Source organism: Bufo gargarizans, chromosome 2 (assembly GCF_014858855.1).
Source record: "Bufo gargarizans isolate SCDJY-AF-19 chromosome 2, ASM1485885v1, whole genome shotgun sequence".
NCBI lineage: Eukaryota > Metazoa > Chordata > Amphibia > Anura > Bufonidae > Bufo > Bufo gargarizans.
Window position 1 is genome coordinate 273,510,496 of NC_058081.1, and position 23,473 is coordinate 273,533,968.

General features: G+C 42.3%; 1 protein-coding gene across 3 annotated transcripts in view; it reads right to left on the reverse strand.

The window, feature by feature from the left end:
- The window catches only part of ST7 (suppression of tumorigenicity 7), a 129,465-nt gene that overhangs the window by 57,951 nt on the left and 48,041 nt on the right, over positions 1-23,473 (reverse strand). For 2 of the 3 annotated variants that reach the window (XM_044277003.1, XM_044277002.1), the window contains exons 2-4: positions 20,482-20,564; positions 6,344-6,503; positions 3,136-3,190 (exon numbers count right to left, since the gene is read on the reverse strand). In XM_044277003.1, the coding sequence (XP_044132938.1) occupies positions 3,136-3,190; positions 6,344-6,503; positions 20,482-20,564 (298 nt within the window). The remainder of the gene's footprint in view (positions 1-3,135; positions 3,191-6,343; positions 6,504-20,481; positions 20,565-23,473) is intronic. The other variant, XM_044277004.1, reaches the window with a different exon arrangement.

Here is a 23,473-nt window from a genome sequence, read left to right on the forward strand (position 1 = left end):
TATGCTTAGGATCATGAGCAGTTCCTTTCCTTCTCCATACTCTTCTTTCCCCATCACTCTAGTACAAGTTGATCTTGGTCTCATCTGTCCACAGGATGTTGTTCCAGAACTGTGAAGGCTTTTTTAGATGTCGTTTGGCAAACTCTAATCTGGCCTTCCTGTCTTTGAGGCTCACCAATGGTTTACATCTTGTGGTGAACCCTCTGTATTCACTCTGGTGAAGTCTTCTCTTGATTGTTGACTTTGACACACATACACCTACCTCCTGGAGAGTGTTCTTGATCTGGCCAACTATTGTGAAGGGTGTTTTCTTCACCAGGGAAATAATTCTTCGGTCATCCACGACAGTTGTTGTCGGTGGTCTTCCAGGGCTTTTGGTGTTGCGGAGCTCACCGGTGCGTTCCTTCTTTTTAAGAATGTTCCAAACAGTTGTTTTGGCCACGCCTAATGTTTTTGCCATCTCTCTGATTGGAAAAACAAAACAAACCAGCCTAATGATGGCTTGCTTCACTGATAGTGACAGCTCTTTGGATCTCATCTTGAGAGTTGACAGCAACAGATTCCAAATGCAAATATCACAATTGAAATGAACCCTGGACCTTTTATCTGCTCATTGTAATTGGGATAATGAGAGAATAACACACACCTGGCCACGGAACAGCTGGGAAGCCAATTGTTCCATTACTTTTGGTTCCTTAACAAGTGGGAGGCACATATGCAAACTGTTGTAATTCCTACACCGTATTTGGATGTAAAAACCCTCAAAATAAAGCTGACAGTCTGCAGTTAAAGCACATCTTGTTTGTTTCATTTCAAATCCATTGTGGTGGTGTATAGAGCCAACAATGTCAGAATTGTGTCGATGTCCCAATATTTATGGACCTGACTGTAGATAGATAGGAGTGGATTTTATCTGATGCCATTTATTTATTTTTGCTTTTTCTTAGGATATTTTCACACTAGTGTTTTTCTTTTCTGGCACTGAGTTCCGTCCTAGGGGCTGTATACCGGAAAAGAACTGATCAGTTATATCCCCATGCATTCTGAATGGCGAGTAATCTGTTCAGGATGCCTCAGGATGTCTTCAGTTCAGTAATTTTGACTGATTAGGCAAAAGATAAAACCACAGCATGCTATGGTTTTATCTCCGGCCCAAAAAACTGAAGACTTGCCTGAATGCCGGATCCGGCATTTTTTTTCCATAGGAATGTATTAGTGTCGGATCCGGCATTCAAGATACTGGAATGCCGGTTCTGCCCTTCCGGTCTGAGCATGCGCAGACCGAAAAAAAAAAAAGGGTGAAAGAAATAAATGCCGGATCCGTTTTGCCGGATGACACCTGAAAGACGGATCCGGCATTTCAAGTCATTTTTCTGACTGATCAGGCATTTTTCAGACTAATCAGGATCCTGATCAGCCTTACAAATGCCATCAGTTGGTGACAGATTCCAAAAAGAACATGTAATGTGACGTGGGCACACCACACAGCCGTATTTGCCACAACAAAATAGTTATTGTAATAAAACATCTTTTGTGTATTTTCTTTAAATAGTCATTTACACGTCTGACCAATATCTATAGGACCAGGCGCTTTACGAGTTTTTGGACAGGTTTTCGTGCACATTTGTAGAAACAAGTCAATGCAGGCATACATTAATTTCTAATGAAAAGATTGTGTATTCTATTTGGAGGGTTGTGATCCAACAGAAAAAACTTTTCAGTTCCATACAAAATAACAGACACCATATTAAAGAGAGAAAAACTGTACAATGTACATTTTAATATATGTCAGAAAACCGAGAAACGGTGACTAGAAGTTAGTTCTACAAATTCATAGAACAAAAGTGAATATTTATGATCCTGGTAAGGCGCAGCAATTAGACATTTGTATGCAGCGTGGTTCTCTGCACCTGTCAAAATGACAATGGCTCAGACGTCTTGTGTTACACAGCACCTCAGCGGCATACAGCCTGGGAGATGGAAATCCCTGCAGCGTTACTCATTTCCGAGACTTAGACTAGCAATGAGATTTACTCCTTCCAGTCTACTCATTACAAGTCAAGCTGATCATCCTCATTTCACTTCCCAAATCTCCAGTAGCCTGGATTTACCAGGTCAATAAGGAGACACAATAAGAAGGAATGTTAAACCCCATTTCAGGAAAACAGAGCCATCTCGTAAATGGTTCCAAAGCGTTGGCAATGCACTGGTATTTTGTGCAGTCAGTGAGTTTAAATGGGGTGTCCTGCTTATGGTGTATGAATGCTGACAACTTACTAATGTACTGCATTTATCAGCGATTCAGCGTCCTTCTCTTGGCACTGGCAGTTCCACTCCCGTGTTCGTTCCTATACAGGCCGTGTTGGTGACGTGAGGAAGAGGGATGGGCTATCCTCTTCAGTTCAATAGCTAAGCTCCGTCTCCAAATCAGCAGTGGTGGAAAATGGAGCTGGCTTAGCTATTGAACCGAGCCTTCATCCTACCAACACAGCTTGTGTAGGACTGAACATGCCGTTGAGCTGTCAGTTACAAGAGAGGGGCTCTTAAACCGGGACATCATTGCAAATTGAATACAAAAATAAAATAAAAAATTTTACTTACTAAACAGTATTTTTTTGCCGCTGGACAACCCCTTTTGTATGCAGTTTCTGGATTAAACTAGCAAACTGACAATGTCCATTTTAAGGGGTTTTCAGAAACTTTAAAAATACTGGATGAGCCATCGTCTGGATAGGTCATCAGTGTCTGATCGATGGGGGTCTGACACCCGGGACCCCGCTGATCAGCTGTTTGAGAAGGCAGCAGCACTCGCAGTAGTGCCGGAGCCCTTTTCCAGTTTTCCTAGGCCAAGTTACAACAATCATCGGTCACAATGCCTAGGCGCAGCTCAGCCCCATAGAAGTGAATGGAAATGAGCGCAATACCAAGCACAATGTACTTGGTGAGCTGAGAGAAGGCTGCAACACTCACAGGAGCACCAATCTGTCGGACCCCCACAGATCAGATACGGATGACTTTAGTTTTTTACCTGCAAGTGTGTGTATATATATTATATATACACACATATACACACACACACACACACACACACACACACACACACGTTTGCACAGTACATTCCCTCCAAGAAATTACCTGTTGTACTCTGCTCCGCGAAATAAGTTTAAAGGATTTCGCCAGACTTTACATTCTGTGATGAGGAAGGACAAAACATAAATAAATAAAAAAACATATAAGCAAAATGAATCATTAAAAGAGTTGTCCAATCTTTAAGTGATGTCCAATACTCAGAATAGGCCATCCCTAGCTGATCATTAGGGGTTCAACACCCAACACTTGCCAGCTACAGAGCACCATCAACATAGTGGACAGTGACGGAGTGCTGTCCAGCTGATCGGCAGGAGTGCGGGGTGTTGGATGATCAGCTAGTGATGGCCTAAACTCCTTTAAACACCAAGTATAAAAAGAGTGACTTTTTTTTTTTTTTTTTAAGATATTAGATACTTCCTTAGGGAAAAAAAAGTTGCTCTTCACATTCATTTTCCCTAAATCCCTGACTAATTCAGACTGATTCTAAGACCATTTAAAAACAACAACATACATAAAAGGCATAAAGCTTATAAAAATTATTATTCAAACTCCTAAGACTCCCGCCGATCCCTAGAACGGCTGTTTTTGGCCGTTTCCGCCACTCCCATAACGTTTGAATCAAAAGCACCAATCCAGTCTTTACAATTAAAGATATTAAACATTTACAATATAAAGAAGTGATTATTCTAAGCTTAAAGAGGTTATCTAGAAAAATATATATATATATATGACTTATCTTCAGCCGATCAGCTGTTAGAAGAGGTCTCGAGCGCCAAAGCCTCTTCCTAGGCCAGTGACATCACTGTACATCGGACATATGGCCTAGTTTCAGCTCAGCCCCATTCAAGTCAATGGAGCTGAGCTGCAGTACCAAGCACTGCCACTGTATGATATATGGCACTATCATTGGAAAGCTGCCAAGAGCCTGCATTGCTCACCAGAGCTCCAGTGAGTGCAGCAGTTCCCGGACACCCTGCACCCCCGCCGATCAACTGTACGGGAAGATGGAGCACAGGGCGCACGTGGCGACTCCCTTCTGTCTTCCTCCCAACTGCTGCTGTCCCATAGACATACAGCAGCGGACACGTGCCGTCTCCCCATACAGCTGATCGCGGGGGTGTCGGGACTTGGATCCCCACTGATGTGACAATGATGAGCTATCCTGAGGAAAAGTGATCATTATCTTTTCCAGGATAACCCCTTTAAAAGGGAAGGGGTCATCAGAAAATGACCTATTGTTTAAATCATGTTTTTATGTTAAACATATTTTTAAATAATTTTTTATGTTATTTTGAATTTTCCATGTCAATATCTATATTTTTTTTAAAGTACACAAAATCCTGCAGTTTCCGCACTGGCCACCAAGCCTAATAACAGGCGGCATTCTTGGTCTGTACATATCACTTTACTGTAGTTATCTGCTTATCATTACATGGAGATTAGCAATGATGGATATCACCTCTGTGTGTAGATAAGACAAGATCCACCATTAACAATAGGTGATATCACAGCTTATCTACTCCCTCCTGACCTCTGCACAGGTCACAGAGCATGCCTAGAAAACTCTACCATGTCAACGAGTCGGCTCCTGTTCATTGTGTCTATGGCTAATGGTGGCTGCTGGAAAGCATCTCTCTAAATGCTGTTTAGAACCCAGGCAAGACTGCAGCCCCACAATCATGTTCTAAACTTACAATCAGAAAATCTGTAATCAGAAAATAAAAACAGCTCGGAAAAAAGGATATATGTGTTGCTATCTGGTTTTACCTGGCAGAAAAAGATTCCCTTAGCCATTAGGAAACATTTAAGGTCTTTTTATATGGGTCATCATCGGAATAAAAATTCACGAGAATGTTCGTTCAGCCGAATACTGCGGTGTGCAAACATGCTGCCCATTACCTGGCTCGTTTAATCAGTGTGCACAACAGACCCATGCTGTGGGGATTAATGATCATATTAGGGTACTTTCACACTTGCGTTATTCTTTTCCGGCGCCGAGTTCCGTCCTAGGGGCTCAATACCGGAAAAGAACTGATCAGTTTTATCCCTATGCATTCTGAATGGAGAGCAATCTGTTCAGGGTGCGTCAGTTCAGTCTATTTGACTGATCAGGACAGAGATAAAACCGCAGCATGCTACAGTTTTATCTCGAGCCCAAAAAAACTGGAGACTTGCCGGAATGCTGTATCCGGCTATTTTTTACATAGGAATGTATTCGTTGCGGATCCGGCATTCCAAATACTGAAATGCCGGATCAGTTTTTGAAAAAACAAAATGCCGGATCCATTTTTCTCTGGATGACACCGGAAAGATGGATCCGGCATTTCAATGCATTTGTAAGACGGATCAGGATCCTGATCAGTCTTAAAATGCCATCAGTTTGCACACGTTTGACAGATTCATCAGGCAGCTCCGGCGACGGAACTGCCTGCCGGATTCCTCTGCCGCAAGTGCGAAGGTACCCCAAGCGATCGTTTATTCCCATACTAACAATAATTGCTGCTTGTAAACGCAGCTTGAGCACCAATCGACAAGCTGCATCACTGATCGGTGCTCATTAATGCCTAGAGCAGTGTTTCCCAACCAGTGTGCCTCCAGCTGTTGCAAAACTACAACTCCCAGCATGCCCGGACAGTCTTTGGTTGTGCGGGCATGCTGGGAGTTGTAGTTTTGCAACAGCTGGAGGCACACTGGTTGGGAAACACTGGCCTAGAGGAACCCCTACGTCCAGCCGTCCTCCACCCAAAATGGCTGCTTCTAGACTGCAAAGCAACTCTAGAGAACATAGAGCTAGATTTAGCATGCGACATATCTGCAAGTGCTATCAAATAGAAGTGAACTATATATCGGTGCACCATTCACGCCAGAATACATGTGAATAATGCATGCCTGCTCTTTACAATCTTAATTATTTAAAAACTATTGCATTTCTTCTCCTGAAAATGTTCTTCTACAGCAATTTACTTTTTTTTAAATGCTTTTCATAAGGCAGTGCTATGGCGCCACTGTGTGGGTAACTTTTACATTTTATGTGCTTTTTGCGGATGCGAACACTAACATTTCCACTCCTTTAGATGTATTCTATAGAGGTTTCTTCAGTACAGTACTAATGGAAGAGGTTAATTATTAAATGATTTAGATATTTCATCCAATATGTCAATACACCGAGCATACTTTCTACATGTGGAAGTATTATTAAATGAGTAATCAGGGACTAGCACAAAATAAACTTCAGCTATAAGCCCAATCATACCTGAAACACTCTGTCGACTTGAATCCGCATCCCCATTACTCGTGTTCGAGTTACTTGGTGGGCTATTGTCAACTCCTCCCAACAGAGGGCGCAAGTGACTTACAGAGACTTGCTCAATAAAGGATGTTCCATACTTCCGAAAATACCACCATTCAAATATCTAAAAAGCAAGGCAAAAATATCAAGATATATATATATATAACCATTACAGCATTCAGTTTGTGCAGTAAGACCATCACATTGACATTACTCTAATACATTTCATAAAGTAATAGAAATAAGCTTGGCTTTTTGAAAAAGTTATTTTGCATCAGGTTTCCTATGCTTTTGGATGAAGAGAAAAATGTAGCGTTTTCATGTGGTTTTCTAATGATTAGATAGTTGTAAGAAGATGTGTGAAACAGGACGGGTTAGCTCATTTTAAAATCAGATTATGCTGCAATATTGTCACACTGCCCACATATTGTCTATTTCGCAGTAGCCCTTTCTCTTGGCTGTTAGGCCCCTTGCACCTCTGTTGGTACTCTGGATTCTTACGACAAGGAGAGGGGAAGGAGGTCTACAAGCACATTCTAATGCAACTGACAATAAGGCCGATTTCACATGGGCGATATTTCCATCTGGGTGCTGTCCGTTTTTACAATAGACAGCATCCGTGCTGAACAATAACATAGTAAAGTAATTCGGTTTTGTTTTTTAAACTGGTACATTTTCACAAGGCATCTCCAATGACATCAGGTACATGCGCAGTAAAGTGAGGTATACTAGCTTCAGCTTCATCTGCACGTGGTAAGATGCTGAAGGTGGCTTAGGATGACATTTTGGCCTCTGGGATGTCACTCCAACCAGGAGGAGAACTCACTGGGGAGAATCTCTACGATTGCTTACAAGTCATCAGAATACATCATGCCCGTACCACATTATGCAGAATCAGCCAGAATATAGAAGGGCTCTGTCAACCTACGAGCATCCTGGATAACAGGTTAGTGGCAGTTTAAGGGTGTAAATCTGAAAGGCAAAGTGACTTTTGAAAGTTTCCAGGAACAGAGAGTTAGGGTACTTTCACACTAGCATTGTTAGAATCCGGCAAACCGTATGCAAACGGATATCTTTTTTCCGGATCAGTCTCATCCGGTTTCAAACGGAATAACTGGTTTTTCAAAGATCAAAAGCTAAACTAGCTCCTCCTATATCCCAGCGCAGGCGCAGACCGGAAAACCAGATCCGGCGACGCAGCAATTTCCAGAACACTTGGTACCGGATCCGGCATAAATACATCTCTGGATCCGGCAAGTGCGGTATTGTTCCGGAATTTTGGCTGGAACAAATACTGCAGCAAGCTGCGGTATTTTGTTTGGTCAAATAACGTACCAGGGACGGAACGGAAGACATCCTGATGCATAATGAACGGATTGCTTTCCATTCAGAATTCATTAGGACAAAACTAATGTGTTTTTTTCCAGTATTGAGACCCTTTACTAGATTTTAATACCGGAAAAAAAATAACGCTACTGTGAAAGTACCCCTTGAAAAGCTTAAGCATGGTATCATGATTCAAGACATTAATGAAGTCTTGTTCTTCATGTTTTGCATCTGCAGTCCTGGTACCCACTGAAGATGGTATGTAACATAAACCTGCTACTAAGACGGCTGGAAATAAATTTACTTCACTTCTAGAGCCCATTCTAGATACCAGCTGTTTTTGTAAAGTCATTTCCAATACTGCAGCCATATAAAATACACATACCACGAGTCACAAAATAATGCATGTAAGGGCTCATTCAGACGGTCGTATGCTGTCCGCAAAAATGGAAGAGCTAGAATAAGCTAGGGTCACTCCATCAAATATCACAATCCTCCACTAATGAACAATTAAGCATATATAAAAGACACATGGCAGAGAATACATAGGATAACAGTGGTCAGTGTGTCCAGAAAATTAATATATAATAAAGCACAACAAGAGACAACAACCCACCCATGTCTGAAAATCAGTACATGCTGGAGCAGTAAATACAGACGTGGACAAAATTGTTGGTACCCTTTGGTCAATGAAAGAAAAAGTCACAATGGTCACAGAAATAACTTTAATCTGACAAAAGTAATAATAAATTAAAATTCTATAAATGTTAACCAATGAAAGTCAGACATTGTTTTTCAACCATGCTTCAACAGAATTATGTAAAAAAATAAACTCATGAAACAGGCATGGACAAAAATGATGGTACCCCTAACTTAATATTTTGTTGCGCAACCTTTTGAGGCAATCACTGCAATCAAACGCTTCCTGTAACTGTCAATGAGACATCTGCACCTCTCAGCAGGTATTTTGGCCCACTCCTCATGAGCAAACTGCTCCAGTTGTGTCCGGTTTGAAGGGTGCCTTTTCCAGACTGCATGTTTCAGCTCCTTCCAAAGATGCTCAATAGGATTGAGGTCAGGGCTCATAGAAGGCCACTTTAGAATAGTCCAATTTTTTCCTCTTAGCCATTCTTGGGTGTTTTTAGCGGTGTGTTTTGGGTCATTGTCCTGTTGCAAGACCCATGACCTGCGACTGAGACCAAGCTTTCTGACACTGGCTAGTACATTTCTCTCTAGAATTCCTTGATAGTCTTGAGATTTCATTGTACCCTGCACAGATTCAAGACACCCTGTGCCAGACGCAGCAAAGCAGCCCCAGAACATAACAGAGCCTCCTCCATGTTTCACAGTAGGGACAGTGTTCTTTTCTTGATATGCTTCATTTTTTCGTCTGTGAACATACAGCTGATGTGCCTTGGCAAAAACTTCGATTTTTGTCTCATCTGTCCACAGGACATTCTCCCAGAAGCTTTGTGGCTTGTCAACATGTAGTTTGGCATATTCCAGTCTTGCTTTTTTATGATTCGTTTTCAACAATGGTGTCCTCCTTGGTCGTCTCCCATGTAGTCCACTTTGGCTCAAACAACGACGGATGGTGCGATCTGACACTGATGTTCCTTGAGCATGAAGTTCACCTTGAATCTCTTTAGAAGTCTTTCTAGGCTCTTTTGTTACCATTCGGATTATCCGTCTCTTAGATTTGTCATCAATTTTCCTCCTGCGGCCACGTCCAGGGAGGTTGGCTACAGTCCCATGGATCTTAAACTTATGAATAATATGTGCAACTGTACTCACAGGAACATCTAGTTGCTTGGAGATGGTCTTATAGCCTTTACCTTTAACATGCTTGTCTATAATTTTCTTTCTGATCTCTTGAGACAGCTCTTTCCTTTGCTTCCTCTGGTCCATGTCGAGTGTGGTACACACCATATCACCAAACAACACAGTGATTACCTGGAGCCATATATATAGGCCCAATGGCTGATTACAAGGTTGTAGACACCTGTGATGCTAATTAGTGGACACACCTTGAATTAACATGTCCCTTTGGTCACATTATGTTCTGTGTTTTCTAGGGGTACCATCATTTTTGTCCATGCCTGTTTCATGAGTTTATTTTTTTACATAATTCTGTTGAAGCATGGTTGAAAAACAATGTCTGACTTTCATTGGTTAACATTTATAGAATTTTAATTTATTATTACTTTTGTCAGATTAAAGTTATTTCTGTGACCATTGTGACTTTTTCTTTCATTGACCAAAGGGTACCAACAATTTTGTCCACGTCTGTAGTAAGGGACTATGGACAAGTACCAATTCATACCAAAACAAAATCAGTCATGGTCATGCAAAAAACATTCACCAAAGCCCCTTAATAGTACATGCATACATACAATGTGGCTCGCCAAGAACACAAAGAACTAGATCCCAGCCCCAACACGTCTCCTGTGCCCAGCTTCATCTGCAAGTGGATTGTTGGGCATCTCCCTTGCACTGGGCACTTCACCATCTATGAACTTCTTGGATGTACACGGACTACTGTTACCCTATGGTTTCAGGTGTGGAGTTTCCCATTCTCTGCCACATTTTGTATCTGGCTTGTATGTATACATTTATTAACATTTTGCATTTGGGTCATATCTCCTATGTTATAGGATTGTGGGTTTTTGTAAGGTGTTGGGAGACGGCAGTAACTTATTGGACATACAGACTAAAACGGCAATAACTGGGTGCGCTCCTTAGGCTACTTTCACACTAGCGTTTTAGTTTTTCGGTATTGATATCAGCCATAGGGTCTCAATACCGGAAAAAAATGCTTCCGTTTTGTTCCCATTCATTGTCAATAGGGACTAAACTGAACAGAACGGAGTGCTCCAAAATGCATTCTGCTCGTTTAGTTGCGTTCCCAAACCGGAGAGCAAACTGCAATATGTTGTATTTTGCTTTCCGTCCACGGAAAAACGTTTTCTCTGACACAATCGAAAACGGATCCGTCCCCCATTGAATTTCAATGGAGTTCATGACGAATCCATCTTGGCTATATTAAAGATAATACAACCAGATCCGTACATAACGGATGCAGACGGTTGCATTATCAGTAACTGAAGCGCTTTTGCTGAGCCCTGCCGGATCCAGTAAAAAAACTCTAGTGTGGAAGTAGCCTTACCGTGGTTTTCTACTAATGGTAAAATCTATTCCAGTTACAGAACAGTTCTATCATCATCATGTGGATACGACAAGCTCCTGAGCTTCACATTACATGTGTCTTCCAATTATGCTATTTTTGGTTTTCTCAAGTTATAAAGCAGCGAGAACGTTATCAGGGGAATTGTCCTGCCCTGATCCTGCTGACAGCCACAGATCTATTTCGGTCTTATCTGAATTGTATTAGGAACTAATGGCTTGTTCCTTGATAACATTAGCAGATGCCTGATTTTAAAGCCAAAAAACTTGTGTTAGGCTAGGTCCACATCTGCGCTTTTAACCCTGGCAGTCTTTTCTGGACGGAGGAACAGACTGCCAGAGTTTACTGTATCCGACACAGCCAGATACCACCATGCACCGCCAGATCGCCATTCACTGTAATGGGATCTGGTGGGGATCCAACCGCTTTCTGGCATATATGCCGGCTTTTAGCCGGACAAAAAAATGCTGTGTGTAGTATATTTTGTCCGGCCAAAAGCAGTCCGTTCCGCTGCCGAAATTAAAAGCGCAGATGTGATCCCAGCCTTATTTTAATTGAAATCATGTACAGATCTGCAGAGTCATGAGTCATAGCATATGTCTCATCTATGTATATAGCCAAGATGGCTGCAGTGTGGCTCCGGGCTAGTCAGGCCAATACCAAATATGTTTCCAAGAATCAGCAAGAGAATAATTGGGGCAGATTTACTAATACTGTCTAAGGGTCCATTCACACGTCCGCAAAATGGGTAGGAACGCGCTGTAAAAACGCTCAGGTGTGAACCTAGCCTAAGGTCCATTCACACAAGCCAATAATTGTTTAAAGGGAACCTGTCACCGGCATTTTGTGTATAGAGCTGAGGCCATGGGTTGCTAGATCACAGCTAGCACATTTGCAATACCCAGTCCCCATAGCTCTGTGTGCTTTTATTGTGTAAAAAAAACGATTTGATGCATATGCAAATTAACCTGAGAGGAGTCCTGTCCCTGACGTCATCTCACATACAGGTACTCATCTCAGGTTAATTTGTATATGTGTCAAATCCTTTTTTTTTTTACACAATAAAAACACACAGAGCTATGGGGACTGGGTATTGCGGATGTGCTAGCGGTGATCCCAGTGACAGGTTCCCTTTAAGCGATTAGGCTACATTCACACAAACGTATTTGTTTCTGTGTTTGTTCCGGTTTTCTTTTGCGGATAGGATGCAGACCCATTTATTTTAATGGGTCCGCAAAAAATGCGGACAGCACACGGTGTGCTATCCACATCCGTATGTCCGTTCTGTAAACAAAAAAAAAATAATTCCTATTCTTGTCTGTTTTGCGGACAAGAATAGGCATCGTTACAATGGAGCCATATACAAAAACGGATGCCATATGGACATCATCCGTTTTTTTTTGCAGATCCGCAATTTGCGGACCGCAAAACATATACAGGAATGTAGCCAATAGAATGTAAATAGTGGATGGGCATTAAAACTGAACTGAAGTCTAGTATAACACGTCTTAAGCATCATGCAGACGTCCGTGCATACATATACACATTAAAATGAATAGGGGCAAGTTCTGTCCGTGGGGAACACATACAGCACACGTCCGTGAAACACTGACGTCTGCATGAGGCGTTATACTAAGCCATCTCGTCTACACACCCAACAACTCCTATTTACTATAAACAATATGGCAGAGACTACTTTTAATATTTGATTCAAGGGTTTTCAGAACAAACATTAATTGCTGCATGTAAACTAGATGATTATAGTGCTGACTATATCTCTTTGATCGATTATCGGCTCGTATAAACAGACCTTTAGTTTATCTATAAGTTGGCTTCGTTTCATGCCAAAAATGTGCCAACATTTTGTCTTGTGGTGGACCAATTAAGCTATGCCCGCTTTTCTGCTGCATTTTTAATAGTAGGTCTGCCCCAATGTGTTCATGCCCCTGTATCCACCACTTGCCTTGTCTTCTCCAATGGTGACCTCCTACTGCGTATATAGTTAAACAGAGAGGGAATGCTACAATTCTCCTAAACGGCTGCGCGCATGTTTTTGGTAGACAGCAGTGAAAACCCATGGAGAGAAACTGGTGGTATTTTGTAATGGCACTGTCATGGCTGGCACGGGATTGCTGCTACTCCTCTGAGTGTTTTATGGTACTTGTGTGGGCGCTACTATATTAAAGTGTAACCTTCATTCTTTTATTTATTTTTGGAATGTATAGGGGTAGGGATAGTGACCAGTTTTGTAATATACTTAATTACTGAAATTGTGCATTTCTATTAGAAAAAATAGCTCTAAAGTGGCCCATTTTGAGCTCCCGTCTTCTGTTTATGTAACTGTAGAGATTTGCTCCACGCTGACTGTTATATAAACAGAGGAGCGTTGCTTAGGCTCAAAATGGGCCACTTTAGAGCTATTTTTGCAATAGAAATGTACAATTGCAGTAATTAAAGTATATTACAAAAATGGTCAGTATCACTGCCCCTACACATTACAAAACCCAAAAAAAGAATGACAGTTACACTTTAAACAATGCAGGGGGGCCGTCTCCATCACTTGGGTACTCAGTCTCAATATTTGCTGTGGCACGTTCATTGACAGATTTCGGAGCAGCAGGTAGCCCTTATTAGGGCAGTGATACACAATATTTTCACCTTTTAGTACCCGATTCACATGAACAGTAGCAAAGAGTCATTGAGTATAAAGTGATATGAGTATTGAAGGCATTGCTTTCGCAGAGAATCCATGGACACATTACAAATACTGACCTTGCGTCAACCATAACAATTTGGAAGCCTGGGGCAAAAGCCACAGGAAACAAATGTGCTGTCTGCAGTTTTGCATAATATATTTTATTGCCAGGAAGCGTTCAGCTCTTTTAATAGACGATCCCTACTTTGTTTAGTAATACGCCACTAGGCAAATGAAATATCGATTTCAGTCCACCGTGGGTCCAGTCAGTGCAACAGAAGAAGGTGTAGAGTAATCAGCACATACCGTAGCTATTTGCAGTACAAAATATCCCTCACCAGAGAAAATAAAACAATTAGGTGTCTTTCCCCGCAGGGATGGCTCATTACTGACTGTGCTCTTCTTTGGGGAGAGGCTATCCACAGAGAATCAATTAAACAGCCATCCTCCTTATGCCTGGAGGCGCAGGTCTATGCATTTCTCTATGCACAAGGGTCTTTCACATCACATGCCTTCACAGATCTCTGGGATTCATTCACACAAAATGACTTACAGTATGCAACGACTTGCTCCACGCACTGGTTAGGAAGAAGAGAAGACCCTATACTGGGTTCTCGGACCATCAACAAAAATGGATGATCCTGGAATAATACTGTGTTTGGCTTTTAAAGGTCCAACTTAAAAATTATACTGTCACCTCACCTCGCTCATTACTTATCCTTTCCCTATGGCCTCATGCACATGACCGTTGCGTGATCCGCAAAACACGGATGGGGTCCGTGTGCGTTCCATAATTTGCGGAACGGCACGGACAGCCATTGATATAACTGCCTACTCTTGTTCGCAAAACGGACAAGAATAGGACAGGTGATTTTTTTTTGCAGACCAGGGAACGGAGCAACAGATGCGGCGTCTTTTGCGGCCCCACTGAAGTGAATGGGTCCGCATCCAAGCTGCAAAAACTACGGCTCGGATGCGGACCAAAACAACGGTCGTGTGCATGAGGCCTAAGTCAGATAGTATTCCTTTTCCTATCCATGTGTACCATCCATCTCTCTCTCGGTCTCTGTCGCCATGCCCCATCAAATATCCATCTTATGTGTAACACCTACAGCCTGACGACAAAATTTCCTGCACCAAATGTGGTTCATGCGAGCCGAACTCACTGTTTCATAGTGATCTATGATGTAGTGAGTTGGGGCCAGAAGAGCCACTGTTGGTCTGGGAAATGCAGCCGCCACACAGATCGCATTTAATGGGCTACACACCACAGTGTGAAAGCAGCCTGAAATAGTATCTGCAGTGGCACAGAGTGAACTATTCAAATACTTTTTTTGCAACTTTCAAAAAATTTTATAGCAGTTTTTCTGCTTTAGGGGTCATACTATGAAAATGGTGTGAAGTCTGCAAAGATAAATACTGAACAGACTAAAGCTGGCCATACACATTATGTAAGTGTCAACTAAATGTTGTGGCCAAAAGTTTTGAGACCGAGACAAATCTTGGTTTTCAGAAAGTTTGCTGCTTCAGTTTTTATGGTGGCAATTTGCATTAAGAGTGATCAGATGAATTGAAATTATTGAATTCATTCCTTGCCGTAAATAAAGTTAATCCCAAAAAAACAATTTCCATGGCATTTCAGTCCTGCCATGGCAAATGACCTGCTAACATCATTTAAATTATCTTCTTGTTAAATCAAGAGAAAGTGTTAACAAGGAAGCTGATATCACTCCCGCTGCTTTAAAAGGGGGGATGGTGGTGCTTGAAATCATTGTTTTCTTCTGTTAACCATGGTTACCTCCAAGGAAACATGTGCAGTCATTATTGCTTTACATCAAAAGGGCTTCACAGGCAAGGAAATTGCTGCTTGTAAGATTGCACCTAAATCAACCATTTATCGAATCACCAAGAAGGCTACAGGGTGCCCAAAAAGTCCAGCAAGTGCCATGACCATCTCCTAAAGAGGATTCAGCTGTGGGACTGGTGTAAAGTTATATTCTCTGATGAAGCCCCCTTCAGACTGTTTGGGATATCTGGAAATATGACTGTCCAGAGAAGAAAAAATTAGCGCTATCATGAGCAAAGCATTCTGAGACCATTCATGTGTGGGGCTGATTTGCATCCAAGGGAATGGGCACTCACAATATTGCCTAAGAACATTGGCATCAAAACATCCTCCAAGAGCAACTTCTCTTAACGATCAGGTGCAATTTGGTGATGAACAATGCTTTTTCCAGCATGATGGAGCACCATGTCACAAGGTAAAGTGATAACCAAGTGGCTGGATGAACAAAACATTGAAATTTTGGGTCCATTGCCAGGAAACTGCACAAATCACAATTCCATTAGGAACCTGTGGTCAATCCTCAAAAAGCAGATGGACAAAGTCAGGATTTGGTCGAGAAGCTGCAATCCAGAATGCCAGGGCGAATTGCGGAAGTGTTGAAAAAGAAGGGTCAACGCTTATAGCAGCAGTTTATTCCCTTGTTGTGCGGCCGTCTCGTGCATTGGGGACCGCAATTGCGTTCCCCAATGCATGGGCAACATCCGTGCAGTGGGCGGGCCCCATTCAACTTGAATGGGTCCGTGGTCTGTCCGCACCGTAAAAAAAAATAAAAAAATGACATGTCATATTTATTTGCGGTGCGGAACAACGGAAAGAAACACCAAGGAAGCACTTTGTAGTGCTTCCGGTGTTCCGTGACTCCGATCCGCATCTCCGGAATTGCGGATCCATTCAAGTGAATGGGTCCGCATCCGTGATGCGTGGTGCACACGTGGATTGCCGACCCACCGTTTGCAAGCCGCAATACGGCCATAGCCGCCCAACGGCCGTGTGCATGAGGCCTTAGGCTACATGCACACGAATGTATTTTGTTTCCGTGTCCATTACGTTTTTTTTTGCGGATAGGATGCGGACCCATTCATTTCAATGGGTCCGCATAAAATGCGGACAGCACACCGTGTGCTGTCTGCATCAGTATGTCCGTTCCGTAGCCCCGCACAAAAAATAAAACACCTCCTATTCTTGTCCGTTTTGCGGACAAGGATAGGCATGGTTACAATGGATCCGCAAAAAAACAAACAAAAACAAATAAACAGATTACACTTTTTTTTGCGTCGGACCGCAAAACACATACGGTCGTGTGCATGTAGCCTTAGGCCTCTTGCACACCACCATATGGCTTTTTCAGTATTTTGTGGTCTACAAAAAATAGGATCTGCAAAAAATACAGATGACATGCGTTTTTTGCAGAACGGAACAGCTGGCCCCTGATAGAACAGTACTACACTTGTTCCATCTTTGAACGGAACAACAGAAAGCATACGGAGTACCTTCCGTTTTTTTTGCGGATCCATTGAAATAAATGGTTCCATATACGAACGCAAAAAACGGAACGTAAAACAGAAAAAAAAAATAAGCTAGTCCCATTTCCACATCAGTGGGTTGTCTGTGTGATGCAGGACTGGTCCTCCAGAGAACGATTCTCTTCTTAGCGACTCTGTCCACTTTTAACTCAGAATATCCTAATATGGTATATGAAAATGGGTTTTCTAAATTAGACATCTTGTACATTCTGGTTCTCCAATTATCAGCTCAATTGAGGTCTATGGACAGGAAGCGCTGGAAAAACACTCTCCTATCTTATGTCTTGGAAAAGATACCCCACAGGGTCTAAAATGGGCAAAAAGGCACAACAAAACAAAAAGTAATAAAAATTTTGAGTTTCATACGGACTATCAGTAATGAGACGAGCCTGCCCGCTCCCCCGCCCGTCTCCTTTTCTTGGCACTCGGGAAAAGTGGCGTTAGGGGGGAAATGCCACAAATTTTACTGAACAGATGGTGTGTGACAAGATTTGCAACCTATTTATTAATAACTGTCCCCCTATAATCTTTATTAAAACAAGTCCTCACAATAGCTAGGAAAAATACATTATATGTGCATAAGAACAGAAACGAGCCTCATTTTCTACTGCAAAGCAGTCAGCAGACAACGTGGTAGAGGTATAAAAGCATCTCAATCGTCATACAAATACAAAGGAAATATGGTTCTGGAAAACTAAATTCCATTAGTAAAACTCTGACAAAAAGAATGTTCCTAAAACACAGCAAAATGTGATGAATTCTATATGGGATTAAAGTGTTTGTCCCGGCTACAGATATAAATGACCTATCCGCAGGGTAGGTTCTCAATATCAGACTGGTTGGGTTCCAACAACCAGCACCCCCGCTGAGCAGCTGTTTTAGGCAGTCCTGGTGTCAGAAACTAGATCAGGGATGGCCAACCTGCGGCTCTCCAGCTTTTGCAGAACTACCATTTCCAGCATGGCTATCAGCCTACAGTAGGGCATGGTGGGGATTCTAGCTTTACAACAGCTGGAGGGCCGCAGGTTGAGCATCCCTGGCCTACAGCTATCTGCCTACAGTAGGGCATGGTGGGGATTGTAGCTTTACAACAGCTGGAGGGCCGCAGGTTAGCCATCCCTGGCCTACAGCTATCAGCCTACAGTAGGGCATGGTGGGGATTGTAGCTTTACAACAGCTGGAGGGCCGCAGGTTGGCCATCCCTGGCCTACAGCCATCAGCCTACAGCAGGGCATGGTGGGGATTGTAGCTTTACAACAGCTGGAGGGCCGCAGGTTGGCCATCCCTGGCCTACAACAGGGCATGGTGGGGATTGTAGTTTTACAACAGCTGGAGGGCCGCAGGTTGGCCATCCCTGAACTAGATTGTGTACAGAGCACAGCTCCGTATACGGTTTAGTGGTCATTCCGGGGGATCTTCAGATCAGCTCCTATTCCAATAAATTTGAGCTGAGCTGCAGTATGCCAGTGCCAGAAACTTTACAGTGTACCGAGTCTTCTGCTCCCACTTCATTCACTGTAGAGTTTCCAGCTCTGCGGTTGCCTGAAACAGCTTATTGGTGGGGGTGCCGAGAATCAAACCCCCACTGATCTAATATTGATGACCTATTCTCTGAGGATGGGTCATCCACATCTATAGCCCAGACAACTCCTTTAAATAATGTTCCATGGTCCTAGACCATGTGCTTTTAAACAGGTCGTGGAGCTCCAAATCACTTGTGTTACTACACACCAGTTCCTGCAGAACCTATCCCATATGTTCAAAAAGATCTAAGGTATATTAAGCTGCAGCTGCTCAAGAACCTCTTTTGTAAGACAGGTGCAGCACTTCAGGTTAGAAGAAGGAACTTTCTGTGGAAGACATTTGTGAAAGACTGCTTCTGCCAGAAGGAATAAGCAGTTCCTTAGGCTACTTTCACACTAGCGTTTTTGCTGGATCCGGCAGGGTTCAGCAAAAACGCTTCCGTTACTAATAATACAACCATCTGTATCCGTTATGAACAGATCAGTTTTTTATTATCTTTAACATTGCCAAAACGGATCCGTTTTGAACTCCATTGAAAGTCAATGGAGGACGGATCAGTTTTCTATTGTGGCAGAGAAAATGTTTTTTCCAGGACGGAAAACAAAATACATGTTGCGGTTTGCGCTCCGGTCTGGGAACGCAAAGGAATGCATTTTGGAGCATTCCGTTCTGTTCAGTTTTGTCCCCATTGACAATAAATAGGGACAAAACTGTAGCGTTTTTTTCCGGTATTGAGTCCCTATGACGGAACTGAATACCGGAATACTTTTACACTAGCGTTAAAGTACCCTTAGTAGTGCCATTCAATGTAAGGTCACGTAGTGACCAGTGATGGTCAGTTCGCAGTGTTCGCCAGCAAACACATGCGGGCTGCCATCTTTAGTAAGGTAGACTCACCCGTCCGGCGATGCACATGTAAGCCCTTATCTGTGCCTGTGCCGGGAGCCGGTCTGAAATTAAATGCAGTCACCGGGAACAGGCAGTTCCGAGAACAGCCGCCGGGGCATTCATAGGGCTGTTCTTGAAACTGCCTGCTCCCGGTGACTGCATTTGATTTCAGACTGGCTCCCGGCACAGGCACAGGTTTACAGGCTTACCTGTGCATCGCCGGACGGATGAGTCTACCTTACCAAAGATGGCAGCCCGCATGTGTTCGCTGGTGAACACTGCGAACTGACCATCACTGGTAGTGACCACAATGTGGCCTAAAACGGCCCCAACATGTTTTACTGCTAACTGGTGCCGTTTTCCAACAGACTCTTAATGGCCGTGCCATTTTGTATTTAAACAGTTTTAGGGCTCATTTAGACGACTGTATGTGATTTGCGGATCCGCAAAACATGGATGCCAACCCTGTGTGTTCTGGATTGTATGGAAGGAATGGCCAGCCCTATGATAGACATGCCTATTCTTCTCCGCATTTGAGGACAAGAGTAGGACACGTGGTATCTTTTTTGTGGGGCTACGGAGCGGACGTACAGTTGCGGACAGCACACAGTGCAGAACGGATGCAGACTCAAATATACGGTTGTGTGAATGAGCCCTTGCTCTACAAAACAAATTTGCATAGGAGCTCACTCTTCGCTCAATCTGATCACACCATTATTATTTCCAGGCTTCTCAATGCATAATGTGTGGGTGGGCATTCTGTCATCGCCTGTGGTCGGTGGTGTACTCCTGCACATCTTTCATCGATTGCTTTGTGAGGAAAACAGGATTTAAAAGGGGTAGTCCCATCTAGTACTGTATGCTAGAACATTATGATTAGTGGGGGTCCAGCTCAGGGATCTACACTGATCACAAGAACAAAGGAAAAATAGTCCCTTTGGTTTATCTTGGAAATGTCACTGTGAAGGGAAACTGCCGGCACAGTAGTGCTCTGCCACTTAACAGTCAGAACAATTAGTATTGTAGAAAAAGCCTTTAAAGAGAGCTGTCACTCTGTGATCATAGATACTTTAGCTATAGCACTATATTACAATTTAAAAATCTTTGTGTACTCACCAAAATAAGTCCCGAGATGAGGGAGGATGTGCCGGTCAGAGCAACGTAAAATTTAGGTGTTAGTGTGTTCAAAAACATACTCACTAAAAGAGAAAAAATATGACATTTAATCAAAAAAATGTACAAATGTGTCTGTATCATTAGCGTAGCCACGTGTCAATGCCAAATTAAAAACATGTTACTAATTGATCATGTATATATTGTTCCTATATCTACTAATCTGGATGTCCGGTAACAGACAAGCTGAAGTTACTTTCCAGAAAGTAATGAAAAAAGAGGGAAATACAACTAATCTGTAACATATATTCCATGCAGTTACATGACGGTTAAAATACCAACCAAATGAAAGCACACAAAGTGATGTAATAAATTGGACAGTACAATAATATAGTAAAGTATTCTTTACATCAACGTAAGGTTTCTAATGTATGAATGTAATGGAGATAACAGAGCCCGACCTCCTTTAAATCCAATTTATGCAGTCAGTTATAAACATGCAAAAAACACGGCATAATACCAAGTGACACAGAAAGGTCATACTTTTAGCAGGGAGAAAGCAAAACATATGGATGGATGCTCCATGATCGGGAGCAAGGGGTCCATATACTGTTTTTACACTGGGGCCCTCAGCTATCTGTCTGCAGCTTGTTATGGAGCAGGAGGAGATGGGCAGACTGAAACTGATTTTTGGGAAAAAGATTCAGAAAAACTGGTAATTTATTCATACAAATCTCTGCTCATTCTGCACTTAGGGGTCCATTGGGCGGTCCTACACAGTGAGTGACAGCCTTCCCTCTATGACTGCACAAATAGATAGCGGTCAATCTCTGGTGGGACCCTCCACATGACCACTAAGCATAGAAAGAGCAGTGATTTCATGGACTCTGCTCTAAACCAAGCCGTCTGCAGATCACAGGGGCATGTTCAGCTTCCCTTCACTTTGACCTGTGGTTTCTATCAAGCCTGGAGGGCTCAAATATATCATCCTTCCCCCATAGCTGACCTCCATGAATGTCAAAGGTGGAAAGAGTGTATGGAGCGGGCCCACTCCATACACGGCAGGTGGGCTTCATAGGAAGATATCACAATCACCATAGACTGCAATACTAAAGTATTACAGTGTATGCAATAAGCAATCCAACAATCACATGTTTAAGAAACTTTAGGGCGCCTTCACGCTGCAGAAATTTCTGCTACAGAAAATCAGTCCTATTTATTTGAATGAGGCAGCAAGCACATGGTTCTCTGAATTAGTTCTATTCAGGCAAATGGAACAAGATTTTCAGTTGTGGAAATTTCTGCAACAATATTTGGCACCAAAAAAAGTATTAAAAATTCTAAAATTACCCCTTTCCCAATTTTAAAATATAAAAATAAAATAAACATAACTGGTATCAACACATCTAAAAATGTAACAAAAAATAAAAGTATAAAAATATTTTTCCTGCACAGTGAATTCTTTAAAGGGGTTGTCTGGCTTACGAGCTGAACCCGGACATACCTACATTTTCACCCAGGCAGCCCCCCTAATATGAGCCTTGGAGCATTTTATGCTCCAATGTTCTTTCGCCCCTGCGCTGAATTGCACCCTACAGTGCAGGGTAAGGGAGAGCATGAAATGCTCTGATGCTAATATCAAGGGGCCTATGAACAAAAAAAACAACCAATAGCCTCAAAAGGAATGAGGAGAACACTCATAAAATATATGAAGCTTTATTAGTACATGAAATATACACAATGACATAAGGCACAAGGTCACGGGAGGACGGGACGCCCTGTGTATCGGGGCAACAATCCCCACCCTCACATGCATTGTACTGACAGGGGAACAAACCAGAGAATCCAAGGATACTGAACGAAGCACTGATGGGTCTAATGTAAATTACCCAAAATAACATATGGCTAGTTGCAAATCCAGAGTGTACATAATATTAACTGCCACCAGTGCAGTGTCAAACCACCCCATGAAAATAATGATGGCCAGCCTGCAGTGGTTAGAAAGCAAGGCTAGGTCACAAATGTCAAGTAAACACAGAGCAAGGACACGGCAGCGGTAGCATAGTAAGACACTAGCAGTGAACATAGGAATGCATCAGTTACCCGTAACGTGTGGAAGCACCGGATGTCTGGACAGAGCTGTACCTTGACGCGCGTTTCGCCAGGAAAAGGCTTCGTCATGTCATTGTAAGCCTCGTGCCTTATGTGTTCTCCTCATTCCTTTTGGGGCTATTGTTTTTTTTTTTTTTTTGTCATAGTAATTTATGCTAGACCCCAGTGTATTGTATGTATTATATTGGAGTTCTCTTCTCGGTTGTTCTAAATATCAAGGGGCCTGCCTGGGTAAAAATGGGGGTATGTCCGGGTTCAGCTCTGAATCCGGACAACCCCTTTAACAGAAAATGTCATATGTACCACAAAATGATACCAATAAAAACTTCAGTTTGCCCTTCCCAAAAAAAAAAAAACTCACAAGCCCACACATAGCTTTGTAGATGGAAATATAAAAGTTATAGGTGTCAGAATATCATGTCATGACAATTTTTTTTATTTTAAAAGTAATAAAAGCATAGAAAACTTTCTAAACTTGGTATTGTAATTAAGGATAAGCGAATCGACTTCAGATGGTACATCCAAAGTCGATTTGCAAAAAACTTGGTTGTGATACTGTACGGAGTTCCCACTCCGTACCGTATTAGACTGTATTGGCTCCGATGAGTCAAAGTTATTATACCTTCATGAATTAATTATTACTGTAAAAAACCTTGATACCTGCACAATAAAAGTAACATGCCATTTTAGCATAGAATTCTGTAAACCTAAAGATCCAATAAAGAATGGCATGTTTTATAATTTCACCCCACAAACAATTACTTCCCGTTTTTCAAAATGATAATGTTTGTTAAAACCACCTGGCATTTCACCTCAACAGATGAATATTACTGGATAAAAGTGGGAAGGTTAATCATTTGCTCACCGCCGCACGACTTTGTAG